Below are 21568 nucleotides of genomic sequence, written 5' to 3'. Positions count from 1 at the left end.
TGCATGGGTGTCACTCCTACCCTGAAAGTTTAGTCTCAATCCGACATATGGTTGCTGAGAAAAACGAGGTTTAGCCCGTATGGACGGACAACCCGAAAACAATGCCTCTGGCGACTTTGTCGGTGGAGGCATAATTAATATCAGTGACGTCATAGCAATACAGGTAACAAGTTTTCAACTGCATTGCACAAAGCACTTCAATGACGTCACAAAATGCCACCTACCATGAACCTGCCTATGGCCTAACTCTCTTTCCCTTTTCCTATGTGAGAATCCCTTCACACCATTGGCATCAAGGGCACCATCCTGCTTTTACCATTTTACATATGGTGGCAACAACATTAATTACTTTGCAGAACATTGCACACACCTTGTGTTCCAGTGATAACAGACCTTGTGGTCCTGCTATATGGCTTTTCCATGCCAATTATTTAACATGATACCTTAATTATGGTCATAAATTATAAGGCGTCCCCCCCCCCCCCCCCTCCTCCACCCCCCCAAAACCTGTCTTGCTGATATGATTCTTATTGATGATGTTAGCGCTCTCATTCCCAGGTGATAGCGGTAACAAGAACTCGTTGCTCAATTGTCAGCCTTCCGAGCAATGGACTGCAGTTTTATTCTGTTCCTATTTCTTGTTTATTTTATTCTCATTCTTCCCTTGTGCATCGTTGTCTGCACATGCCATCCTTCCTTGCTTGCTTGTCAACGTCCATATCCCAGTGCATTGTCAAATCACTTAGGTTTTCCTGTTTGGCAGAGCAAATGGGTTCTGATACTGGGATCCCAGGTTAACTGTATCCTGTGGTGATTTGTCCATTGTATAATATCCTTGTAATTCATCTCAAGGCACATTGACATCTCCTCATGTCGTTGCCTTTTATGTGCTTAATATACAAGCATTAACATGGACATTCGATCACTTTTTAAAAAAAAATCCACTCTTAATCTGTCCTTTATTCGTCAATCCCACAAACCTTCCCATTTTTATCACTCCACTTGCTTTCGCATGCCCAACGCATTACCTGACCTTGCTCTGCGCCCTTGCCTGCACCACGCTACAGAATGCTGCGACAATGTGTCATTTTATAGCATATGGTTTGTCCATCTGTTTGAATCTCTTCTTGTTTTGTATCAATTGGATCGAATATTGTGTAACATTTGGCTTTGCCCGTCTCCTATTGTTCTAATGTAGTGATTGGATCAAAATTATTAGTGTCGTTTTGATGTACCATATTTGCTAATGTAAAAAAAAAAAAATCTTCAAAAAGAGATATTTATTTATTTATTTAATTTTAAAATCCTGTCCTGTGCATTCTAATTTCGTCACGTCCCCTCTATTTTGCCTCCCTCGCCTTTGGGCTTCCTCTGGTTAGCAAGGTAGATAGAGCTTTGTGTGCTATAAGTCCCAGTTATGGCTCAGGTGGCACATTAGGGCGTTGAGGGTGATTGCCTTGCGAATGCTCGGTGAAGCATTACACTTCTGCTGTACTCACTATCAAACGGCTTGCCTTTACGGGCACTCTGGGAACTTGGGCCCGTGCCTTCACTGACCATCATTTGTCTAGCTTTTCAGTCCTGCATGAGCTATGATGACAAAATATGGTAAACATGAGCGTGCGTGTGTTCATTCACCATTTACAGCTGAGTTTGAGTGAGAAGAAAGCAAGCTTATCATTTCGCAATGTATAATTCACATTGATCAGAATCTTCAAAAACTTGTGATCACAACAACCCAAAATAAACTAAACATGAGCAGCTAATATCAAGTGATGTAGTAGATAATCCATCACATTTACCAATCAAATCTAGCTGAAGACTCATTCTCAGGTGTTGTTCATCATTCACTTCAGGTGTTCCTCTCTACACATCCATAAAGCTGAAAGCCCACGGTTTGTAATGGAGACTACAGATCTATCATGGTTAACTGTTAGCTAAAAACAAAATGGCTAAAATTACAGTAGAAGATCGCCATAGAATTGTGTTTCTGCATAAAGAAGGAAAGCATCGAGTGAAATAGCTTGCATCACTTGCTAAATTTGCTGCAAGTTGACGATACATTGACTGCAGCAAGATACAAATAAATTTTTATGCACCATGCTCTCCCCAGTGGTGCAAGACTGATTGATCCAAATTTTATTTTACAGGAAGATATTGATACAAAACACTTGAAAGAGGTGGATTTGGGGTGTAATGACGGGGATAGAAAAGATCAAGGTTTTGGATGGGGAAAGATAAGAGATGGTGGTGAACAGCTGTTTTAAATACCTGGAGGGAGGAGTGGGATTGAAGATACTGTGGGAGTTTGTTCCAGAGGTGGCAGAAAAGAGGAATGAAAGAGTGAAGGTGAGCAGAGGAGAGTCTTGATTTTAGCAATTTCACCAGAAGAGGGTTGCTGGCAGATCTTGTGCGACCTGTGAAACTATATGGGGGAAAGAGCACAGACATAGCAGGGGGAGCTAGGCCAGAGAGGAGTCGGTGAAAGACAGAAAGACCACCAACCTGCCTGCGGTGGGTGAGTGAAAGGCCCTCAGAATCAGCTTCATCGTGGGAGATTCCAATGATTCTGAAAGCTTTGGTTTCTACAGCGTGAAGTCGAAATGTGATCAAAGACCGACATCTGTAGACAGATAGAGTGAACCAACTACTTAAACCCACACTTAGCACTTCAAGTGCGGGGTAATTACAAACTTGTTCCATTTCACTTTTGAAGCCTGGTGTTGGCTTGACGGTTAAGGTGGTTGACTTATGATCCGAGGGTCTTGAGTTTGAGCCCCTGTCATGCCAATGATCAACACAAGGTGGATTGACTCAGCCTATCATCTCTCCGAGATCGACACAATGAGCACGAGCTTACTGGGAAGAATGAGCCATTCGAGTATCCTGCATCAGAATGGCGACCCCATCCAGGATTGTGCCCAATAGCCGAAGAAACTGCTTCGGCAGCCATATGCATCCAAGATGCAAAAGGAGTGATCGTCTTCTTCTTCTCTTTCACCTTTTGGCTGCAATATTCTAGAACATGTTATTGCCAACTAGATTCTGGTGTACTTGCACCACCATTCTCTTTTCAAACCCTTCCATTGCGATTTCAAACAGTTATACAAGCTGAGACTGCTGTTCTGAAGGTGACAAATTAAATGGTGTACAATGCAGATAAAGGATATTCTACTTGCCAAGAATAACGTTCTATTTGACCATCTTTATTTCTGCTCTGGCATCTCTGAACGTGCTGTTGGACTGCTCAAATCTTATCTTGCAGATCGTACATATGCAGTACTGTAAACATTATTCAACAGACCTATTGACCTATTCACCTGTCTGCCAGTCTGCCAGTCTGCCAGTCTGCCAGTCTGCCAGTCTGCCAGTCTGCCAGTCTGCCAGTCTGCCAGTCTGCCAGTCTGCCAGTGTTTCCAGCGATATGTTCTTAGTCCACTTTTGTTTTTATTTAATCTGCATCCACTTGATACAATAGTAAAAACTTTCTTGAACTTGGTGCTCCAAGAATGACAAGCTCAATCTTGATTTTGAAACTGTTCTTAAAAAGATGAACAGTTGGAGAATCAAGATACAACCTCCAATTGTGCACCTGGAGACTTTCCTTATCCACATTCAAGTCCAATTGTTGTTCTTCACTCCTTTGTCACTATTATCATAGTATCATTGCAAATTATAGTTACATCATCCATCAATACTACAAGATTGGTTAATGAACTTTTGAGTAAATGAGATTAGAGATTTGTGGACTTTACTTTCTTGGCTTCGCCAAGTATGAATTGTTTTTAAGGATGTTCTAAAATGCTCTATACAATGCATGTCTGTGCTAAAATGATGGTTCTTTTCTTCCTCCCTTTATAAGGGGCGAGATTCAACAGTACCACGCTTCTGCCAAGCCTTGACGATGACACTCCTCCACTTCTCCCTGTCCCTCAGCCAACACCCACTACTCTCCACTATCCAACTACCCCCACCTTATTGATATCCCTCCTCACACAATCTTCCCATCTGAACCACATTCTACCTCTTTACATAAAATGATTCTTTAGTAATGCAGAGCTGGAAGCTCTTATGGACAAATAAATGAGATGGGAATCCAGTGCGATTTTATAGAAATTGGCATCAAAGTAACGAAATATGACCGACACACACACACACCTCGTTTTATCATTTCTGTCTCTCTCTTATTCACAGACACACAGACACACATACACATATATATATATATATATATATATATATATATATATATATATATATATATATGTATATACACACAGACACAGACGCAGACACATCCACAGACACATCCACACCCACACCTTGTTGTTATATTTTTGTTCCTCACAATTCAAATCACAATCTCTTATGATTTTCAATTCTTATTTCTCTTATTCAATTCTTATTTGAAAATGCATTTAATTAATTGTACAGTATTGGTTGTTGTTACGGATTTGTCACTTCCGTCGTTGTGGTTTTCATCCACTGTAAGCATTTTTGGTTCCATGTACTATTATTGTTATCGTTTAAGTGAAATGGAGATAACTGTTTTCAAAAGGTAAAAAATTAGTGTTTTAAAAGAAACCGGAAACCGGATCGGGAGGAACCGGAAGAAGAAGAAGAGCAAGAAAAAAGCGGAGCAAGTGAGGTCGGGAAGAAAAGCCGAGCTGCTTTGAGGTCTCGAGGAGACGCTGGCGAACGGGGGTCACGAGCGAACTTTGGGTTTCCTGGGAAAGGGATTCCTGCGACAGAGTTGTGATCGCTGTGACAGATAAACCTGCGTGACGGGTTTTGCAGTTGATTCCGAAGAGAATCGTTGTTGGAGTGCAGGTACGCCTCCAGTACAGGCCCGTCGGCCATTTTGCCTTGCTCCAGCCATTTCACCGCACCCAGCCGTTAGCCTGGTTTGCATGTGTAACGTGGATTTCGATTGGGAATTTGTGGTTCTCCGTTTGGGAGCCGTTGAACGTTCATACCCGAAGGTGTGATTTCCCAGTCGCCTTTTGAGGGCACCTTTGCGCCTCTTTGGCAGCGTGACTATCAGCCGAACTGGATTCTGGTCTCGATACGACATTTTTCTTGCGATCACCGGAGCGTGGATCGACTTTGGCTTGGGGCCGGGACAGAGACTTTGGGAATGTTCTTTTTGCTCACTTGGAGCACAGTGAGTTATATTGTAAGAAACTGATGGTACCATCATAGGAATGATATAATATTTGTTGTACAATTGATTAATATTGTTCTTGTGCTGTTATTCTTGTGTGACCTTAATACAATACTTGTTTTTTGGTAACAATTGGTGTGGTTTCACCATTGGTCATTGACACAGAATAACACATCTTTCTGCCGTGACTCCCTTCGGGGCTCGGAGGTACACCGTGACCGGGGTTTGGGGAGAAGCACGTGACAGTTCTTCCTAAACTTAATTATAAATAATTTAAAGGATTGCTGCAAATGATGTTAGTTTCACAACATCCCATATTCAACTTTATTTAAATTGTAAACCTCAAAACATAGTTCCCTTACCTAAAGCAAGAACCTTAACCTGCAAGCAATTGACTAGTTTCCCGACTGCACGGATCATCAGCTGGGCACCTTTCTTCCTCGAGGTTTCGATCCTTTCAGCCCAGGACCTCTCCAAACGGCGGATCCACAACCTCGATCATGGATCCACATCAATAGATGGTACATCAGTAGATCCACAACCTCAGTTGCATCCAGGCAGTCAGTCAACTCATCAATGCAACATCACTTATTCCAACTTTACTTGCGAGAGGATTTCATGTATTATCATATATTTATAACTTTGTTTTCACACTCCATAATATATCATTAAATCATGTACATCTTACCTTAAATAAACCCATGTCCACCAACCAGCAGGACCACACCACCTACACTACCGGTCAAAAGTTATAGAACACCTCAATTTTTCTAGTTTTTATTGAAATTTACGCAGTTTAATGTCTCAGTGTACTCTGAAATTAAGCATAGAACAAATAAACAATTGAAGATAAAAAAAGAAATCATAGAATCATTTTGTTTAACAATATTTAATTGAAAATTTTGACTCAGCAAAGTAGCCACCTTTTGCAGATATAACAACCGAACACACTCGTGGCATTCTTTCGACAATGGAAATCAAATATTGTTCGGGAAGTTCTTCCCAACACTGTTGCAGAAGTTCCCACAAATGTGTTGCACTTGTCGGTTGCTTTGCTTTCACCCTTCTGTCCAATTCATCCCAAACCACCTCGATGGGGTTTAAGTCTGGAGACTGTGCTGGCCATTCCATGATTTGAAGCCTACCGTCTTGTTCTTTTCCTCGAAGGTAGTTTTGACATAGCCTGGAGGTGTGTTTAGGGTCATGATCTTGCTGTAGGATGAACCCCTGATCAACTAGGCGTAAATGATGTTGTAACAAGTCTGTTTTGTTTTCGTTACTTATTTTGTAGGTCTTTGAAATTCCTGTGTCTAAGCCCAATTCTTCCAAAAGTGTTTTAATGCAGAATGTTTCACATACAAATGCAATATTAATATTTGCTTTGTCAATTGGAGCAATAACATATTGTGTTTGAAGCTGCCTTAAGCAATCACGTGTCTCTGGATTTTTATTTTTATTTTTTTTGTATACAAGATTGAGGCTCGTGAAAGAGATAACATCAAGCACACAAAAAGTCAAACCGACACAAAACCGACACATAAAACACAAAATAAGGGGAGCGGTAGACAAGATGGGGAGAGTGTGGGAAGGACACAAACACAACATTTGAGAGCAGGGATATCGAGAAAACTGTGGGAGGGAGAGGGCTTGGGGGGAGGTGGGAGAGGTATAAAACATATGGACACTGCAAGGACTTCCAGGAAAGAAGTTGGAATTTCAAAAAAGTGTATCTGGGGTGAATTAGCGAGGGTAGAAAAGATCAAGGTTTTGGATGGGGGAAGATAAGAGATGGTGGTGAACAGCTGTTTTAAAGACCTGGAGGGAGGAGTGGGATTGAAGGGAGTGGGGGAGTTTGTTCCAGAGGTGGGAGAAAAGGGGAATGAAAGAGTGAAGGTGAGCAGAGAGCTTAGATTTTGGCAGTTTAACCATAAGAGGGTTGCAGGCAGATCTTGTGCGACCTGCAGGAATATTTGGGGGACAGAGCCCAGAGAGAGCTGGGGGAGCAAGGCCGGAGAGGAGTCGGTAGAAGACGGAAAGACCACCAACCTGCCTGCGGTGAGTGATTGAAAGGCCCTCGGAGTTAGCTTCATCGCAGGAGATTCCAATGATTCTGAAAGCTTTGGTTTCAACAGCGTGAAGCCGAGCTAGGTGTGAAGCAGGAGCACCGGCCCAGAGGGGGGAACAGTATTCCATTGAGCTGCGGATGAAAGCCTTGTATGTTGTGAGGAGGTCAGGTGTGCCAAGGAAGGACTTCGCACGACGGAGGATGCCCATTCGGCGACTGGCTCTGGAGGCCAGCTTGGAAATGTGGTTTTCCCAAGAAAGATCATGGCAGATAGTGAGACCCAAAAACTTGAGCGACAGAACTTCTTGGAGGCGATTGTTGAGAAAGAAGATGGGAGGGTTTTCCAGTCGGTCTTTTCGGAGAGACAAAGTAAGAATGTGAGATTTGTCAGGATTGAAAGACATGTTCCACTTGTTTGACCAGTCTGTGATTTTGTCCAGGTCTGCAGAGAGTGAGGAGGCTGCAGACTGCCGATCTGAGGGATGAGGAATGGAGCGGCAGAGAGTGGAGTCATCAGCAAAGAGATAGAGGATTTTCCAGAGAGTCGGAGAGATCATTGATGAAGACCAGAAAAAGCACAGGGCCCAGAACACTACCTTGGGGAACTCCAGCCAGAACAGGAAGGGGAGATGAGAAATCCAACAGGGCCACACGTTGACTACGACCAGAGAGGAAGTCCGCAAGCCAAGCATGGAGATTTCCATGGATACCATAGGAGGAGGGTTTGGTGAGCAGAGCTGGGTGCCAGACCATATCGAAGGCACGTAATATGTCAAGGGAGACAGCTCTGATTTCCTGTTTGGCATTGAGGACCTCCATCCATTGTTGAGACAGCAGAAGCAACATGTCCAGAGTAAAATGACCTGGTCTGAATCCAAATTGATGATCGGAGATCAAGCCATTGGAGAAGAGGAAGGATTTAATATCTGAAGCAATGATGGATTCCATGACTTTGCTGATTAATTGGGAGCAGGCTGATTGGTCTGTAGTTGCAAGGATCTGTTTTTGCACCTTTGTTGTGTAAAGCGGTAATGTTTGCTGATTTCCAAGATACTGGCAGATGACCTTGAGCAAAAGAGAGAGTGAAAAGAACAGAGAGAGGGTGAGATGGAGTGGCAGAGCAGGATTTGAGGATCCGTGGGCTGATGCCGTCTGGTCCAGTTGCAGAATCAGAGTCAAGGTTTGACAAAAACTTATCCACCTTGTCAGGAGAGAAGGACACAGAGTCCAGTAGCAGTTGGGTTTGACTGGGTAAGGTGGGAACAGAGAGAGATGGGTTTGGGGCACAAGATTTTGAGGCAAACACAGAGTTGAGGCATTCAGCTTTGTCACGTGTGTTGTCAACTGTTGAACAACATGTGTAGCCATTTGAGGTAAGAAAGGGGATGGAGGGGGAACAAACACCAGAAACGGATTTGACCAGACCCCACAAGGATTTGGAGGAAGGAGACACGCTTGAGAGTTCATTCTTGAGTGTGGAGAGATAGTGCTTCCTGGCACTCCTGAGGGTAGACAGTGGACACACACTTGTTCCGAGCTTGGTGGAAGGAACTGAGATTGCCTTCAGTTGGATTTGCCCTCCAAGAGGCAAAGGCAAGTTGTTTCAGGGCAACTGCCTCACCACAAGACTCAGTGTACCATGGACGGGAGGAAGGGTAAGACAACTGAAGACGAGATGGGATAAATCTGTGCATGAGAGAGAGCAGTTTGCTTTGGAAGAATTCTCAGGAATAATTGATGTCAGAGGCAGTGGAGATGGGAGACCAGTCCAGATGATTGATGGCTGCTTGCAGACCGTGCCAGTTGGCCTGAATGACATGCCAGCCTCATCAACACTGAGGAGGCTCTCTGAGAATGGCCAGAGAGATGTCCACTTGAACAAGCACATAATCAGAAGAACCGATTGGAGCAGAAGAAGAGCAGGAGACATTTCCAGGGAGGTTTGTCATAACCAGGTGTCGAAGAGAAGATACTCCATTGACTGAGATCCGGGTCGGGAAATTGACAGATTGTGTCGGTCCCAATGAGTCGCAGAAGTCCTTTGCTGAGGTGCCGTGGCTGGTGAGAGAGGAACCCACACCCAGCCAGCTGGCATGACAGTTGAAGTCGCCACATATGAGGAAGAGAGAGTTTGGATGAGTTGATAGAAGTTGGTCCATGTTGTCAGACAGCGAAATGTAAATGGAGTCATCACTGTTTGGAGGACGGTACAGAACACATATGAACAAAAGGTGGGAGTGGAGAGGAAGCCGTAGCCAGAGGTACTCCTGGGGGTGGGATGGAGAGAGGGCAGTGCAAGGAGAATGAGGAAGAGAGTTTTTGATAAAGATAGCAACCCCACCACCAGGACAAGGCTCAGGTCTATCATACTGGAAGAGGGAGTAACCAGGAAGATATATTAAGGAATCAGAGACATCTTGAAGGAGGAAAGTTTCTGTTAAGCAGATCAAGTCTGGATTGTCAGAAGCAACCTGAATGGAGAGATCAACCAGGTTTGAGCGAAGGCCCCGGATGTTTGAGGTCCATATCCTTAATGAGGAGAGAGGAGGAGCATCGGGTGCAGTCCAGGGGAGGGGAGAGGTCGGGTCAGATGAAGGATGAGAGGGGGAGGTCGGGAGAGCAGTTGATAGTGTGTCAGAGATTACAGAAGAGTTACAAGAAAGGGAAGGATGAGGAGAACAAACGGTTTGATGGTGATGGGATGAGGCACAGTGAGGCTTTCTTTGAGGGGGGCAGAGGAAAGTCCAAGGTTGGGGGAGGTGGAGGTATGAGATAGAAGGGAGATGAAGTGGGGAGGAGGCAGCTTTGAGGAGGAGGTGGGAGGGGGGAGAATTGGAGAGGGATGGTAGGGGGGGAGAGTTGAAGGGGAGGGGTTGAGGAGGAATTTTGAAGGGGAGGGGTTAGGGGGGAGTTTAGGAGGGGAGGGGCAAGGGTGGAGTTTAGGAGGGGAGGGGCAAGGGGGGAGTTTAGAAAGTGGATGATTAATGAAAGACAAACATTTATAACAAATTGGGTTTATTGTGATTTTCAAGTTGGAGATCCGTTTAAGAACGATGGAGGAGGGGTGGAATGAATGTGAATTTAGAGCATGTAGTGAAGAAGAATTATAAGAGATTGAATTTTTTTTTGAAGTGGAATGAGTTGAAGAGGAAATTGAAAAGAGCCTTTTAAATAGGAAGAAAAACAGCGTGTTGAAATATACCACTGAATAAAACACTGCAGGGGAAAGTTTAAACATATTTAAACAGAACCGTGAAGAACAATCTAATATTCACAACAATACCAATGGGGAGAGGGAGCCCAGAGGGACAACCACGAGTCATGTGAACAGGGCAAAAGGTGTAAGGCAAGGAGATAATGGGGGCAGGGCGAGACAGCGCACGTGGACAACAGCACACGTGGAGAAAGGGAAATAAATGTTGTTGTTTTTGTTTGATTGGTTCTTTTGGGGGGGGGGGGGCGGATTTAAAACGTTCGACAAAGAGTAAATGTTCGGGGAAGTTCGGGGGAGAAGGGAAAAATCTAAGAACAAAGCATAAACAGCAAAGGAAGGACCTTAAGTGAACAAACTTCGATGGGGGAAGCCTCAGGCTGCAAGGCTACAAGGCCACACACGCGGGGCAAACAGAAACGATTAATTTATTACGAGTTACAGGAAATGTGAAACGATCTGGGGAATGGGGTGAAAATGGGGGTGAAATGGGGGTGAAACAGATGGTCGAAGAACGAACGAACGAAAAGAACAAAGAAGGAAATGTTTTTGTTTTGTTTTTTAAGTTAAGATTATAAACAAGGAAGTATGGGGTGAAAAGACTGGGAAAAAAAACCGAGAACGAGAGTAGCTGGACCACAATCGACCCACTGAGAGAAAACAAAGCCTCAAGGTAGGAAGCTTCAAGAACTAGGCCACAAATAACGTGGCACGAAATACTCGACTGACTATTTTATACAGGTATGAAAGATTAACATCGAGAATCTTCCTCGGGACACACGATAGGTACACACACGGAAGATAAATACAGTTTCGACAAAAATACAATTGTGAACAATTACTTAACTTCGAGCATGCGTGAAGAGCGGGACAGCTTAGAAAAAAACGTGACCTCCCCGGCAAGATCTCGCGAGGATTGTTTAAAATTACCTTTGGATTATTGGTTCAAACTTTTCTTTTCAAATCAATAACTTTCCTTTTCACATGTTTCTCTACCTCCTCAAACCCATAAAGCCATTTGTGTGTTTGGTACTTTGTATTTATCAATTTGTTCTCTCATCCATTCGCTCAGTCCCATCATTGTAAGTCCCATTGCATTATTCCAGTTAATCCTTTTATTTTCTCTTCAATTTGGTCCTTTTGTAAGTAATGCACGTAATCTTTTATCTTTCACTCTTCTGAGATCACCTGTGATAATGTGTTTATGATGTGGATCTTTAAATATGGAATGTTCACAATTACAATGTGTGCTATTTAACCATTCTTCTATGTCTATAGATTGTACCTTTTCCTTGTAGTTTAAGATCTTTCCCCGAATTGAATTTCCCAAAGTGTACACAACTCTTGATCGCTCTCTCTCTGTTGTATTGCTTTTGGAAGTTTGCTCCACACTTCTTTGTGTTGAAGTATTTTCTCTATATTGATCATTTCCACTCCTTTGCAAAGCCATTATTAAACTTATTAAACCAAGTTGCACGGATCGGGTTTTGGTGGGGTCGAGGGCCGCGCTGAATATAATGGCTTCGGTGAGGCTGAGGTGTGTTTGGGAAATTTGGTGACGCCGAGGAGTTTGCAAAAAACGTTCAACAAATTAACCCTGCTGTACCTCACCATCACGGTTGTACTCACAATCCCACTCATTCCTCCCCATTCAGACAAAATGCACGTCAAATGGCACAACAGAGAAATGTCAGCACAAAAGACTGGAAAAAGCTGGATCCACACCTGCACAATCAGTTGCGCAACAAAATCGCAACCAAACACCACTTAATCATTTGCAGCTGCTTTCTCCACATCTGGCCCAGCGTTGTGCAACAAGGTTCCCATATTGAGAAATATGGGCACAGTCAAGAATGCGACAACCAAACATTACAAATGCAGACGTGATAAAACATGCCATTATCAATTGCTAGAAAACCAAGCCCGTCTCTATGCTAACAAATTAGATGCACAACTGCTCTCAACTGTTTGCAACAACATCCATATGCAGGTGATTTGTTGAAGTTGTGCAACTGATTGCTCAGGTGTGGGCCCAGCTAAAGTAGGGAGAACAACGTGGCATGGCTAAACACAAAAAAAGGAAGAGAGGTTTCCACATTTTGGGTTTAAATCATTGCTAGATGGTAATTTTACGGTTACAACCCCATTCAGGCAAAATTGATGCGAGGTCAATGGCAGTGAGCAGAACAAGTCAACCTGCATTCAGAATACACCTTTCACAGACCATCCAGTCCCATTAAGAATAGCTCTGATCAAACTGAAATTCCCTATCAGTAGGATGCCTTTAATTTTATGCATACCCGTTTTGTCTTCCGTCTAAATTAACTGCATATGTAGCTATCATTTTCAGAAAGTTTGGGAAAACTAGGAGGGGAGAGAAGTAAAGGTTATATGGGGATGGAAGGAAAGGTTATGAAGGGAGGGAAGGAAAGGATATAAGGGGAGAGAAGGAAAGGTTATGAAGAGAGGGAAGGAAAGGTTATAAGGGGGAGTGATATAAAGGTTATGAAGGGAGGGAAGGAAAGGATATAAGGGGAGAGAAGGAAAGGTTATGAAGAGAGGGAAGGAAAGGTTATAAGGGGGAGTGATATAAAGGGTATGAGGGGAAGGAAGGAAAGGATATAAAGGAAGGGAAGGAAAGGACTTAAGGGGAGGGAAGGAAAGAATATAAAGGGAGGGAAGGAAAGGATATAAGGGGAGGGAAGGAAAGGATATAAGGGGAGGGAAGGAAAGGTTATGAAGGGAGGGAAGGAAAGGATATAAGGGGAGGAAAGGAAATGATATAAGGTGAGGGAAGGAAAGGTTATGAAGGGAGGGAAGGAAATGATATAAGGGGAGGGAAGGAAATGATATAAGGGGAGGGAAGGAAATGATATAAGGGGAGGGAAGGAGATAAGAATGGCAGTAGCATTCTGAAAGAAAAAGGGAAGGCAGAATTTAATTTTGCCGACACAATAAGGAGAGGGCATCGAATGAAAGTGCTCAAACTAATAGGTGCGAGAGGACAACAAACTCGTACCACGCGTACTCGCTCCAGATCCACCTCCGCCCGACGCAGCTTCTCCCAGCAGTAATGGCGGTTGCACTTGCGTTTGGGCAGGCGGCAAAACTCACCGGCCAGCTCAAACACGTTTCGTACCAGTGGGCACCCACAAACTTCGTCGGCAGGAACCTGGGTCAAATGAGCAGGTGTTACCATCTCTCCACAGAATACTAGCAACTCTAGGAAGGAAGCAAAATGAGAAGGAACTTTGGGAAACATGAATGAAATGAAATAACATGAATGAAATGTTAAACACGGAATAACGTTTTCTTACTCTAACCTTCAAGGTTTTTGAAACACCTGACGCATAAGCTTAAACCAAGTACACCAGAACTTTGCTCTTTTGGAACCCAAAGGGATAACTTTTCTTATTGACAAAAATGTAATTACAAAGACATGGAATTGTATGGAATGTTTTGGTGACAAATGACACCTTAAGCTGTAAGTACTTCTACTTTAATTTTTCAATGAGAATTGAGTCCGAGAAGGCCAGGGGTCCATCCGGATTACCAAGCAGAAGCATCTTCACAAAATAGGATGGTACTGCCCAAATCATCCTGTGTGAGTTGTTTTTTAAGATGGCAATCTAAAGCCCATAAAGGAGCTTGCACACAAACCATGTGTGCAAGACGAAAAAAATTACGAGGAAGTGTAATTTGACAAGAATCACCAGGCTATTAGTAGACAATGGAGAAATCAACAATACATCTGCGATTTTAACCTGGGATCTCAGCATCACAAGCTAGGTGCTCAGACAGTAACACCAACTAGGCATAGACAGTCCAGCTCAGACAGTAACACCAACCAGGTGCTCAGACAGCAACACCAACTAAGCAAAACTAATTCGCCCAAATCTATACCTCAGAAAATATCAACTCTTCAAGAGAGCCGTTGGTCTGTCTGTGTGTGTTGCCATTTTACTCAGAGATGGCAGAACGGATCTTCGTCAAACTTTCAGAGGTTCACAAGTGACTGCTTGGGAGTGTTTAGGGACTAAGGGGCAAAAAAAAAAAAAAAAAAAAAAAAGAATTGGAAAAAAGTGCATTTTTGGGATTTAAAAAAAAAACGCTCAATAGTGCCGAAGCCTTTTTGATTAATGACAGTTATATACAATTACACCTTCGCATAGATAAATACAAATCAATTACCAGACATCTTAACGCAAAAAGAATCAAACAATTCCAAAAGCGGTCAAAGTTGGGGGTTACGCTTCTTCTTCTTCCTGAAACGTCAAATACTTAACTCAGAAACAATAAACATGATCATCAGTGCATTGACCAGCATATATTGAACGAAAAGGTAAAATGACGATTTGACATTTGTGATGGATTCTGATTTGGATGCAATTGCTTTTCCATTATATTTGCACTCGTTTCAAATGTTAATGTTTCTTTTTCGCTTGAGCAACGCCATGTGCTCCAGCTATAAACGCTTAAATATACTTTACTCGGGGGTACAAATACAAATACAAATTTTCTGGGGGGTAACATAGGCTATGTGGCCGTGGCCTCATGCAGGGATGTGGGGGACCAGGAGAGGGGTGCAAAATTCTCTATGTAAATGTGTACCATGTTGAGCCACCTGGTGATGGTGGCAGGTATTACAATTACCTTTTTTACCTGGGCAACACTGAGTTTAAAGCACTCTTTGCATGGGTAAATTTTTGCCTCCTTCCCTTCCCCCCTGCCCCAAAAAGGAGGGGACTGTCAAAGCCACCTCTTCACCCCTCCCCCCTCAAAAGATATATGTAGTGTATCTTTCGTATCTTTCCCCTCCATCTCCCCTCACCTCCTCCTCCTCCTCCTCCACTCCCCCCACTCCCTTCGTCACCCCTCCCTCTCCTGCCCCCCACACCCTCCCAGCAACGCCCGGTACTCCTGCTAGTATTTTATAAAACATTCTTGTTTTGGAATCATTACCACACAGTTGAGAAAGAAATGCCTCTTGTCAAGCTGTCACAAATATTAACTCGTGGGTGCATGTTGCCCAAACTTGCATTTATTTTAAGGAAAAAAATGAGCATATACAAACACACTGGCACAGCACTATACACAGCAAAACAAAACATGACTACCCCTCATTCCCCTCCCTCCGCCTCCTCTTGTCCTGTTGTATATAAACATATTTCTTACAAATCATATTTCACAGGTCGACAGTTGTACTTATTATTGTTTTTTTTTTTTTTTTAATCTTAGGACAAATACCCCAGTCTTTGTCTTTCCATTTTCTTTCATTTTATCCCATGTAAGGCACAACGTTGATTGAGTGTTCATACCTTGGGATCCTTTGAGTGCTCGGGACAGAGGACCTGCAGCCGCTTGCAGTACGTCTTACTCTGCGAGTTGTACACGTCACAAAATAAACGTGAAGCGCTAGGTAGAAAGAAAGAAACCAAGAGTTAATTCCGTTTGTGTCAAATATATTTTTTGTTAACATTTTGCTCAATTAAGTAGTAAGATTTGAAAGGAAACCTCAATTAGCAACAAATGTTTCCTGATACAATAAATTAATGAACGTTTTAAACAGTAGAAATATTAAATAGATTGACCAATCCATTTATTACCTCTGCTACCAAAGGTGGATGGAGGTTATGTTTTCCAATCTGTCTGTGAACAGAATCCAAAAAGTTGGACAGATTCAAACAAAATGTGGTGGAGTGGTTGGGTGTGTGACAAGGACGAAATGATTAGATTTTGGTGAAGATCCGGATACTATAATTTTTAAAGTGATTCTATTGAGAGATAGGACTAAAAACTATATACATCATATCTCAAAAAGTTATGGATGGATTCAGATGAAACGTGGTGGACAGGTTGGATGTGTGACAAGGAAGAAACGATTCAATTTTAGTGAAGATCCGAATCTGAATCTGATAATTTTTAAAGTGATTTTTCACCATTGAATGATGGGGCTAAATACGATATATAGCACAAATTGTCAAAAGGTTATGGACGGATGCTACCAAAACTTGGTGGACAGGTTGTCAAATATGCACATATTGAAATATGCACTAACTTGACAAATATGCACATACTAATTACAACGCACAAAAATAATTTAGTGAGGAAAGCAAAATAAACATTTTCCATCCAAGAATGCTGGTGAAAAGTAAGAGTAAGTGAGGGTTGGGATTGGCTGCATTATCGTTTATGCTGATTCCAGATAAGCGCAAGTCGAGTGTCACCAAAGTGCATGGGCATCATATCCCTCAAGCAACATCATATCCCTCAAGCAACATCATATCCCTCAAGAGTAACAGCTCTTAAGTACAGCACATTTCATGGACTACAGGGAAGGAAGGAGTAAAGCGCACTCCCTCGAGTTGGCTTGAAGAATCAACACAACAACACAACAACAACATGCATTTTAAGGCCATTTTCCCTGCTAGAGCGGGGGTTAGCCTTGCGGTGCCCATGACAATCTTCTCAATCTTGCCCTATTTTCTGCATCTCTCCTTGTTAACCCCCTTGCCCGCATTTCTTCTTCCACCATGTATAGCCAAGTCTTTCTCGGTCTTCCCCGTCCTCTACTTCCTTCTATATTTATTTCCATCACTCTTCTCAACCAGTCACTTTCATCCTTCCTCAACACATGACCAAACCATCTCAACCTGTTCCTCTTCACAGCATCAACACCCCTCGAAGCCCCAGATCCACCATTCCCATCATCTTAAACATCTACGAAGAATCAACACACTTGAATAGAAAAAACACCCACATGTAGGAAAAGGCTTAAATTGATATGGAGAAATGACCGTGGCTATATAAAGCCATTAAGGAAGAGAGGAAAGTATGCTTTCTACGAAATTTGAAGGACAGATCTTGCTGTCAGTTGTTATGGATTCGGCCCTAATGATTGTTGTTATGATTATTGTTGTTGGTTCTAAGTATGCTGGTGATTGTGGTTGAAGGGAAAGGGTTATTATAGTTAAAAGATTTAATAGCGCTCCGGGTAAAAATGTGGCTGGAAATCCGGATCATGAACGGAAGAGGTGGAGCGAGGAAGAAGAGGCGGTAGGAGATCGTGAACAGACGTGGTTGTTGAAGCTCCGGACCGAGCGGGCGACGTACAGTGCGAGTGAACTTTGCGTCCTTGAAAGGAAGTTCGGGCGATAAGAGATATCGCCGGAGTGCGTGGAGCCTGTGTCGTCGGGTATCCTCATTGAGGTTCCGGAGGATCCTGGCCTCAAAGCCCGGGTTGGAGTGAAAGCCGTCCGCCATCTTCGCCACACGAGCAAGCTGCAGTGAACCGGTTTTGGTCGTGTCGGCTGGGCATTATTCCCCGGTGGTTTCCCGGGGACGGCTGTGCAAGAAAGGGCGCTTGAGAATTATACGGAGGCTCGCGGATTGAACCGCAAACGTGTATGTCGGAGCGCGTCTTTGTGAGGTTCCTTTCTACCGCTGTATTGCTGGGTGCTGAACAACGTGACCTCAGGGTCGCCTTGATCGCCTTTGATCGGGCTTTGACTCCCCGATCGCCGGAGCGCACAGAGACATTGGGACTTCGCCTTGGAGAGGTGCAGAGACATTGGGGAGGTGCCGTGAGTTTGGCGTTAAGGGGCTTGATAAGGTTACCGTCGTAAGATTTGATAGTAGGGGTGATTGCCCCCATTGTTGTATGGCTCTTTTTGTGTGATTTATAATATATTATTGTTTGTTCATAACCTGGTGTGGTTGCATTATTGATTTGACCGTTTCATTTGCTGGTTCCATTGAGGGTTTCATTATTTGCTTGATTTCAACCAAGGATAACATCTTTCTGCCGGGACCCTCTCGGGGTTCGGAGGTCTACCGAGACCAGAGATAAGGGGGAGGACCCCGTAACAGAAATTGGGGGCTCATCCGGGATATAAAAATTCCTAAATTTAGTCCGGGAAAGAATTCCCTAACATTCCCAGAATTCCCAAATTTTGAGCTTTTTCCAACATTCCCAAATTTTTTCCAAAAACAAACAACAAAAACAAGAAGACGTCATGCGTAGCATGATACTTGCAAAATCCCCCCCCCCCCCCCCAAAGTTTTCCATTGATACAGCAAATTGTCCATTTCATGAAGATTAAAATTTACAATCTTGATCAAAACTCGGGTCAACAGGATGAAAATTGACGATTTTTCAGATGAAAAATGACGATTTTGGAAGGTTGACCTTGAGTTGACCTTTGACCTTTTGACCTCAAAACTAGTTAGTTTCCCGATTTAGTGACTCGATGTGCAAATGCTGTTAAATTTTCAAGTAAATCGGATGAAAATTAAGGATATTAAAAATTTGGCCTATGTTGACCTTTTTGGCCTATGTTGACCTCAAAAATAGATGGTGGTTGAATTCAGTGACCATACATATAAATCCTCTAAGAAGTTCAAGTCAATCAAATGAAAATTGGTGATTTTAGAAATGTGGTCCATGTTGACCTTTTGGCCTATGTTGACCTCAAAAATACTGGGTGGGTGAATTCAGTGAGCAGATATGCAAATGCTGTTCAATTTTCAAGTCAATTGGATGAAAATTGAGGATTTTAGAAATTTGGCCTATGTTTACCTTTTGGCCTATGTTGACCTTTTGGCCGATGTTCACCTAAAATATAATTTGTGGTTGAATTCAGTGACCAGATATGCAAGTCCTCTTCAAATTTCAAGTCAATTGGATGAAAATTGAGGATTTTAGAAATTTGGCCTATGTTGACCATTTGGCCTATGCTGACCTCAAAAATACGAGGTAGTTGAATTCAGTGAGCAGATCTGCAAGTGGTCTTCAAATTTCAAGTCAATCGGATGAAAATTGAGGATTTTAGAAATTTAGCAAAGTTGGTGACCTTTGGCCTATGTTGACCTTTTGACCTATTGACCCCAAAAACAATAGGCTTCTGGCTTTTGACCAACTCTACCATTTGTTGAAGTTTGGTGAAGATCGGTTGAAAATTGTGACCTGCAGGCCGGTGACAAACAAACAGACAGACAAACAGACAGACAGAACCACAAGCACAGCCGACCAATACACTTGAAAAATCTTCGATTTTGCAAGTAAAAAATAATAATTTTTTTTTTGTTTTGTTTGTTAAAAATTTATTGTGTGAAGGTTAACAGGTGTTACCAGTAGTCACTATGGAGTTTGACGCAGAGAAGTTTACAGTGACCCCTAGTGAAGCACAGTTCAGAGCGTGAGTAAAATCGGACCTCTGGAAATTGGCCAAACATTTTAGCTTGGAGGTCCGAACTAATATGAAGAAGGCAGAGTTGCAGACAGTGGTGATACAATCTATGGTGGGGTTAGAAGCATGGTAAGAGGTAGCCTTGGATTGGTTACCAGAAGAGCAAGAAAATGTGGAGCTCCGGAAACTGGAGATGCAATTACAGTGCCAGGAAAGGGAAAAAGCACCAGAATGAGAACTCCAGGAAAGGTTAAAAGCAGAGGAAAGGAAAGCAGAAAAGGAAAGAGCAGCACTGGAACGAGAACTCCAGGAAAGGTTAGAAGAGAAAAAAGCTGCAAGGGAACTCGAAGCAGAGGAGAGAAAAGCCGACAGGGAGTTAAAGGACCGTGAATTGGCACGTCAGCAGGAAATTAAAGTCAAAGAGCTGGAGTTAATGAGAAAACGGGGAGAGGTACCATCCCTGCTAACTGGTTCGACACCGAGTCAGAACACCTGGGATGTTGGCAGACATGTGAGGCTGGTTCCACCCTTCAATGAAAAGGAGGTAGCTAAGTTTTTTTCCACACTTTGAGAAAGTGGCTCGACAGTTAAACTGGCCTGAGGAGTACTGGTCCATACTAGTGCAAAGTGTTCTGGTGGGTAAAGCTCGAGAGATTTATTCGGCTTTACCGATTGACCAATGTGCAGATTACGAGATATTGAAGAAACACATTCTCAAAGCCTATGAATTGATCCCAGAAGCTTACCGGCAAAAATTCCGGAATGCCAGGAGGAGGGAGAGTGAGACCCGTTTGGAATTTGCCAGAGTGAAGGAAACCATGTTTGATAGGTGGTGTGATTCAAAAGGAGTTGGGAAAGACTTCGAACTATTGCGACAATTGATCCTGGTGGAGGAATTTCAACAGTGTGTCCACGAGGACATTAAAGTTCATCTGGAGGAAAGGAAAGTACCAAAGCTGTATGAGGCAGCCACCATGGCAGATGACTATGCCTTAACACAGGATGGGGTTCCACAAACCGAACTTCTCGCCCAGACCTAGCCAGGGGAGCTATGGTACATCAGGGGCGGAGAATGAAAATCCATGGGGGCGGCCTCAGGATGAAAATGAGGTCCACTTTGACACCACGACTTCTAGAAATCAGAAGACTGTGGTTCCCGGACAGACCTATCGTCCGGGGGGCTCGAGGCAGACCGCCGCCCCCATGCCTTGGCAGACCACGAGGTTCTCCTCCGGGCCTACTTGCACTTTTTGCCATAAACCTGGACACTGGATGTCCAACTGTTATGCTCTGGGAAAGGAAAATCAGGAGCGGAGTTCGACTAGTACGACTCCAAATACGATGGCCATTGTGCGAAATCGCCCTCAAATGGGTTACCAACCATTTATTTGGATCTCGTGAGATCCAAATAAATGGATCCCCTTTGGATCTCGCGAGATCTTGGAGACGGCGGCAGCGATTCTCGAAGCTCCACACGGTCTCCACGTTTTCAAAGTTAAGCCTGTTCACAATTGTATTTTGTCGAAACTGTATTTATCTTTCGGTGTGTGAAGTTATAGGGTGCCTCTTGGAAGTTTCTCGGTGTTTATCTTTCATAAATTAATCGTCTGTTTGCCGCGTCGCGAGCAAGGCCTTTGCCGCGTCGCGAGCGATTTGAAATCGAAGTTAAGTAATTGTTCCCATTTGTATTTTCGTTGTAACTATTTATTTTATGGTGTGTACGTACATAGTATATTGTGTCCCGAGGAAGATTTTCGGTGCAAATCTTTCATACCTGTATTGAAAATCGTGTTAATTCGTGTCGTGTCTTGAGGCCTTGTACAGTGTACACTGTACAACCTTGAGGCTTTGTTTTTCTCTCAGCGGTCCGTCGTTTGTGATCCAATAACTTTCGTTCTCTGTTTTCCCAGTCTTTTCACCCCACAGCCGACTTCCTTGTG

At 43.3% G+C, this 21568-nt stretch overlaps 1 protein-coding gene across 1 annotated transcript in view; it reads right to left on the bottom strand.

Moving 5' to 3' along the window:
* CXXC1 (CXXC finger protein 1) overlaps positions 1 to 21568 on the bottom strand; it is an 83153-nt gene that overhangs the window by 20532 nt on the left and 41053 nt on the right. The window contains exons 12-13 of the mRNA XM_068135226.2: positions 15759 to 15855; positions 13460 to 13612 (exon numbers count right to left, since the gene is read on the bottom strand). Coding sequence (XP_067991327.1) covers positions 13460 to 13612; positions 15759 to 15855 — 250 coding nt within the window. The remainder of the gene's footprint in view (positions 1 to 13459; positions 13613 to 15758; positions 15856 to 21568) is intronic.

Source organism: Myxine glutinosa, chromosome 1 (genome assembly GCF_964187855.1).
Source record: "Myxine glutinosa chromosome 1, kmMyxGlut1.1, whole genome shotgun sequence".
Classification (NCBI taxonomy): domain Eukaryota; kingdom Metazoa; phylum Chordata; class Myxini; order Myxiniformes; family Myxinidae; genus Myxine; species Myxine glutinosa.
Note: the sequence above shows the minus strand (reverse complement) of the source record. Positions and strands in the feature narration are given on the sequence as shown.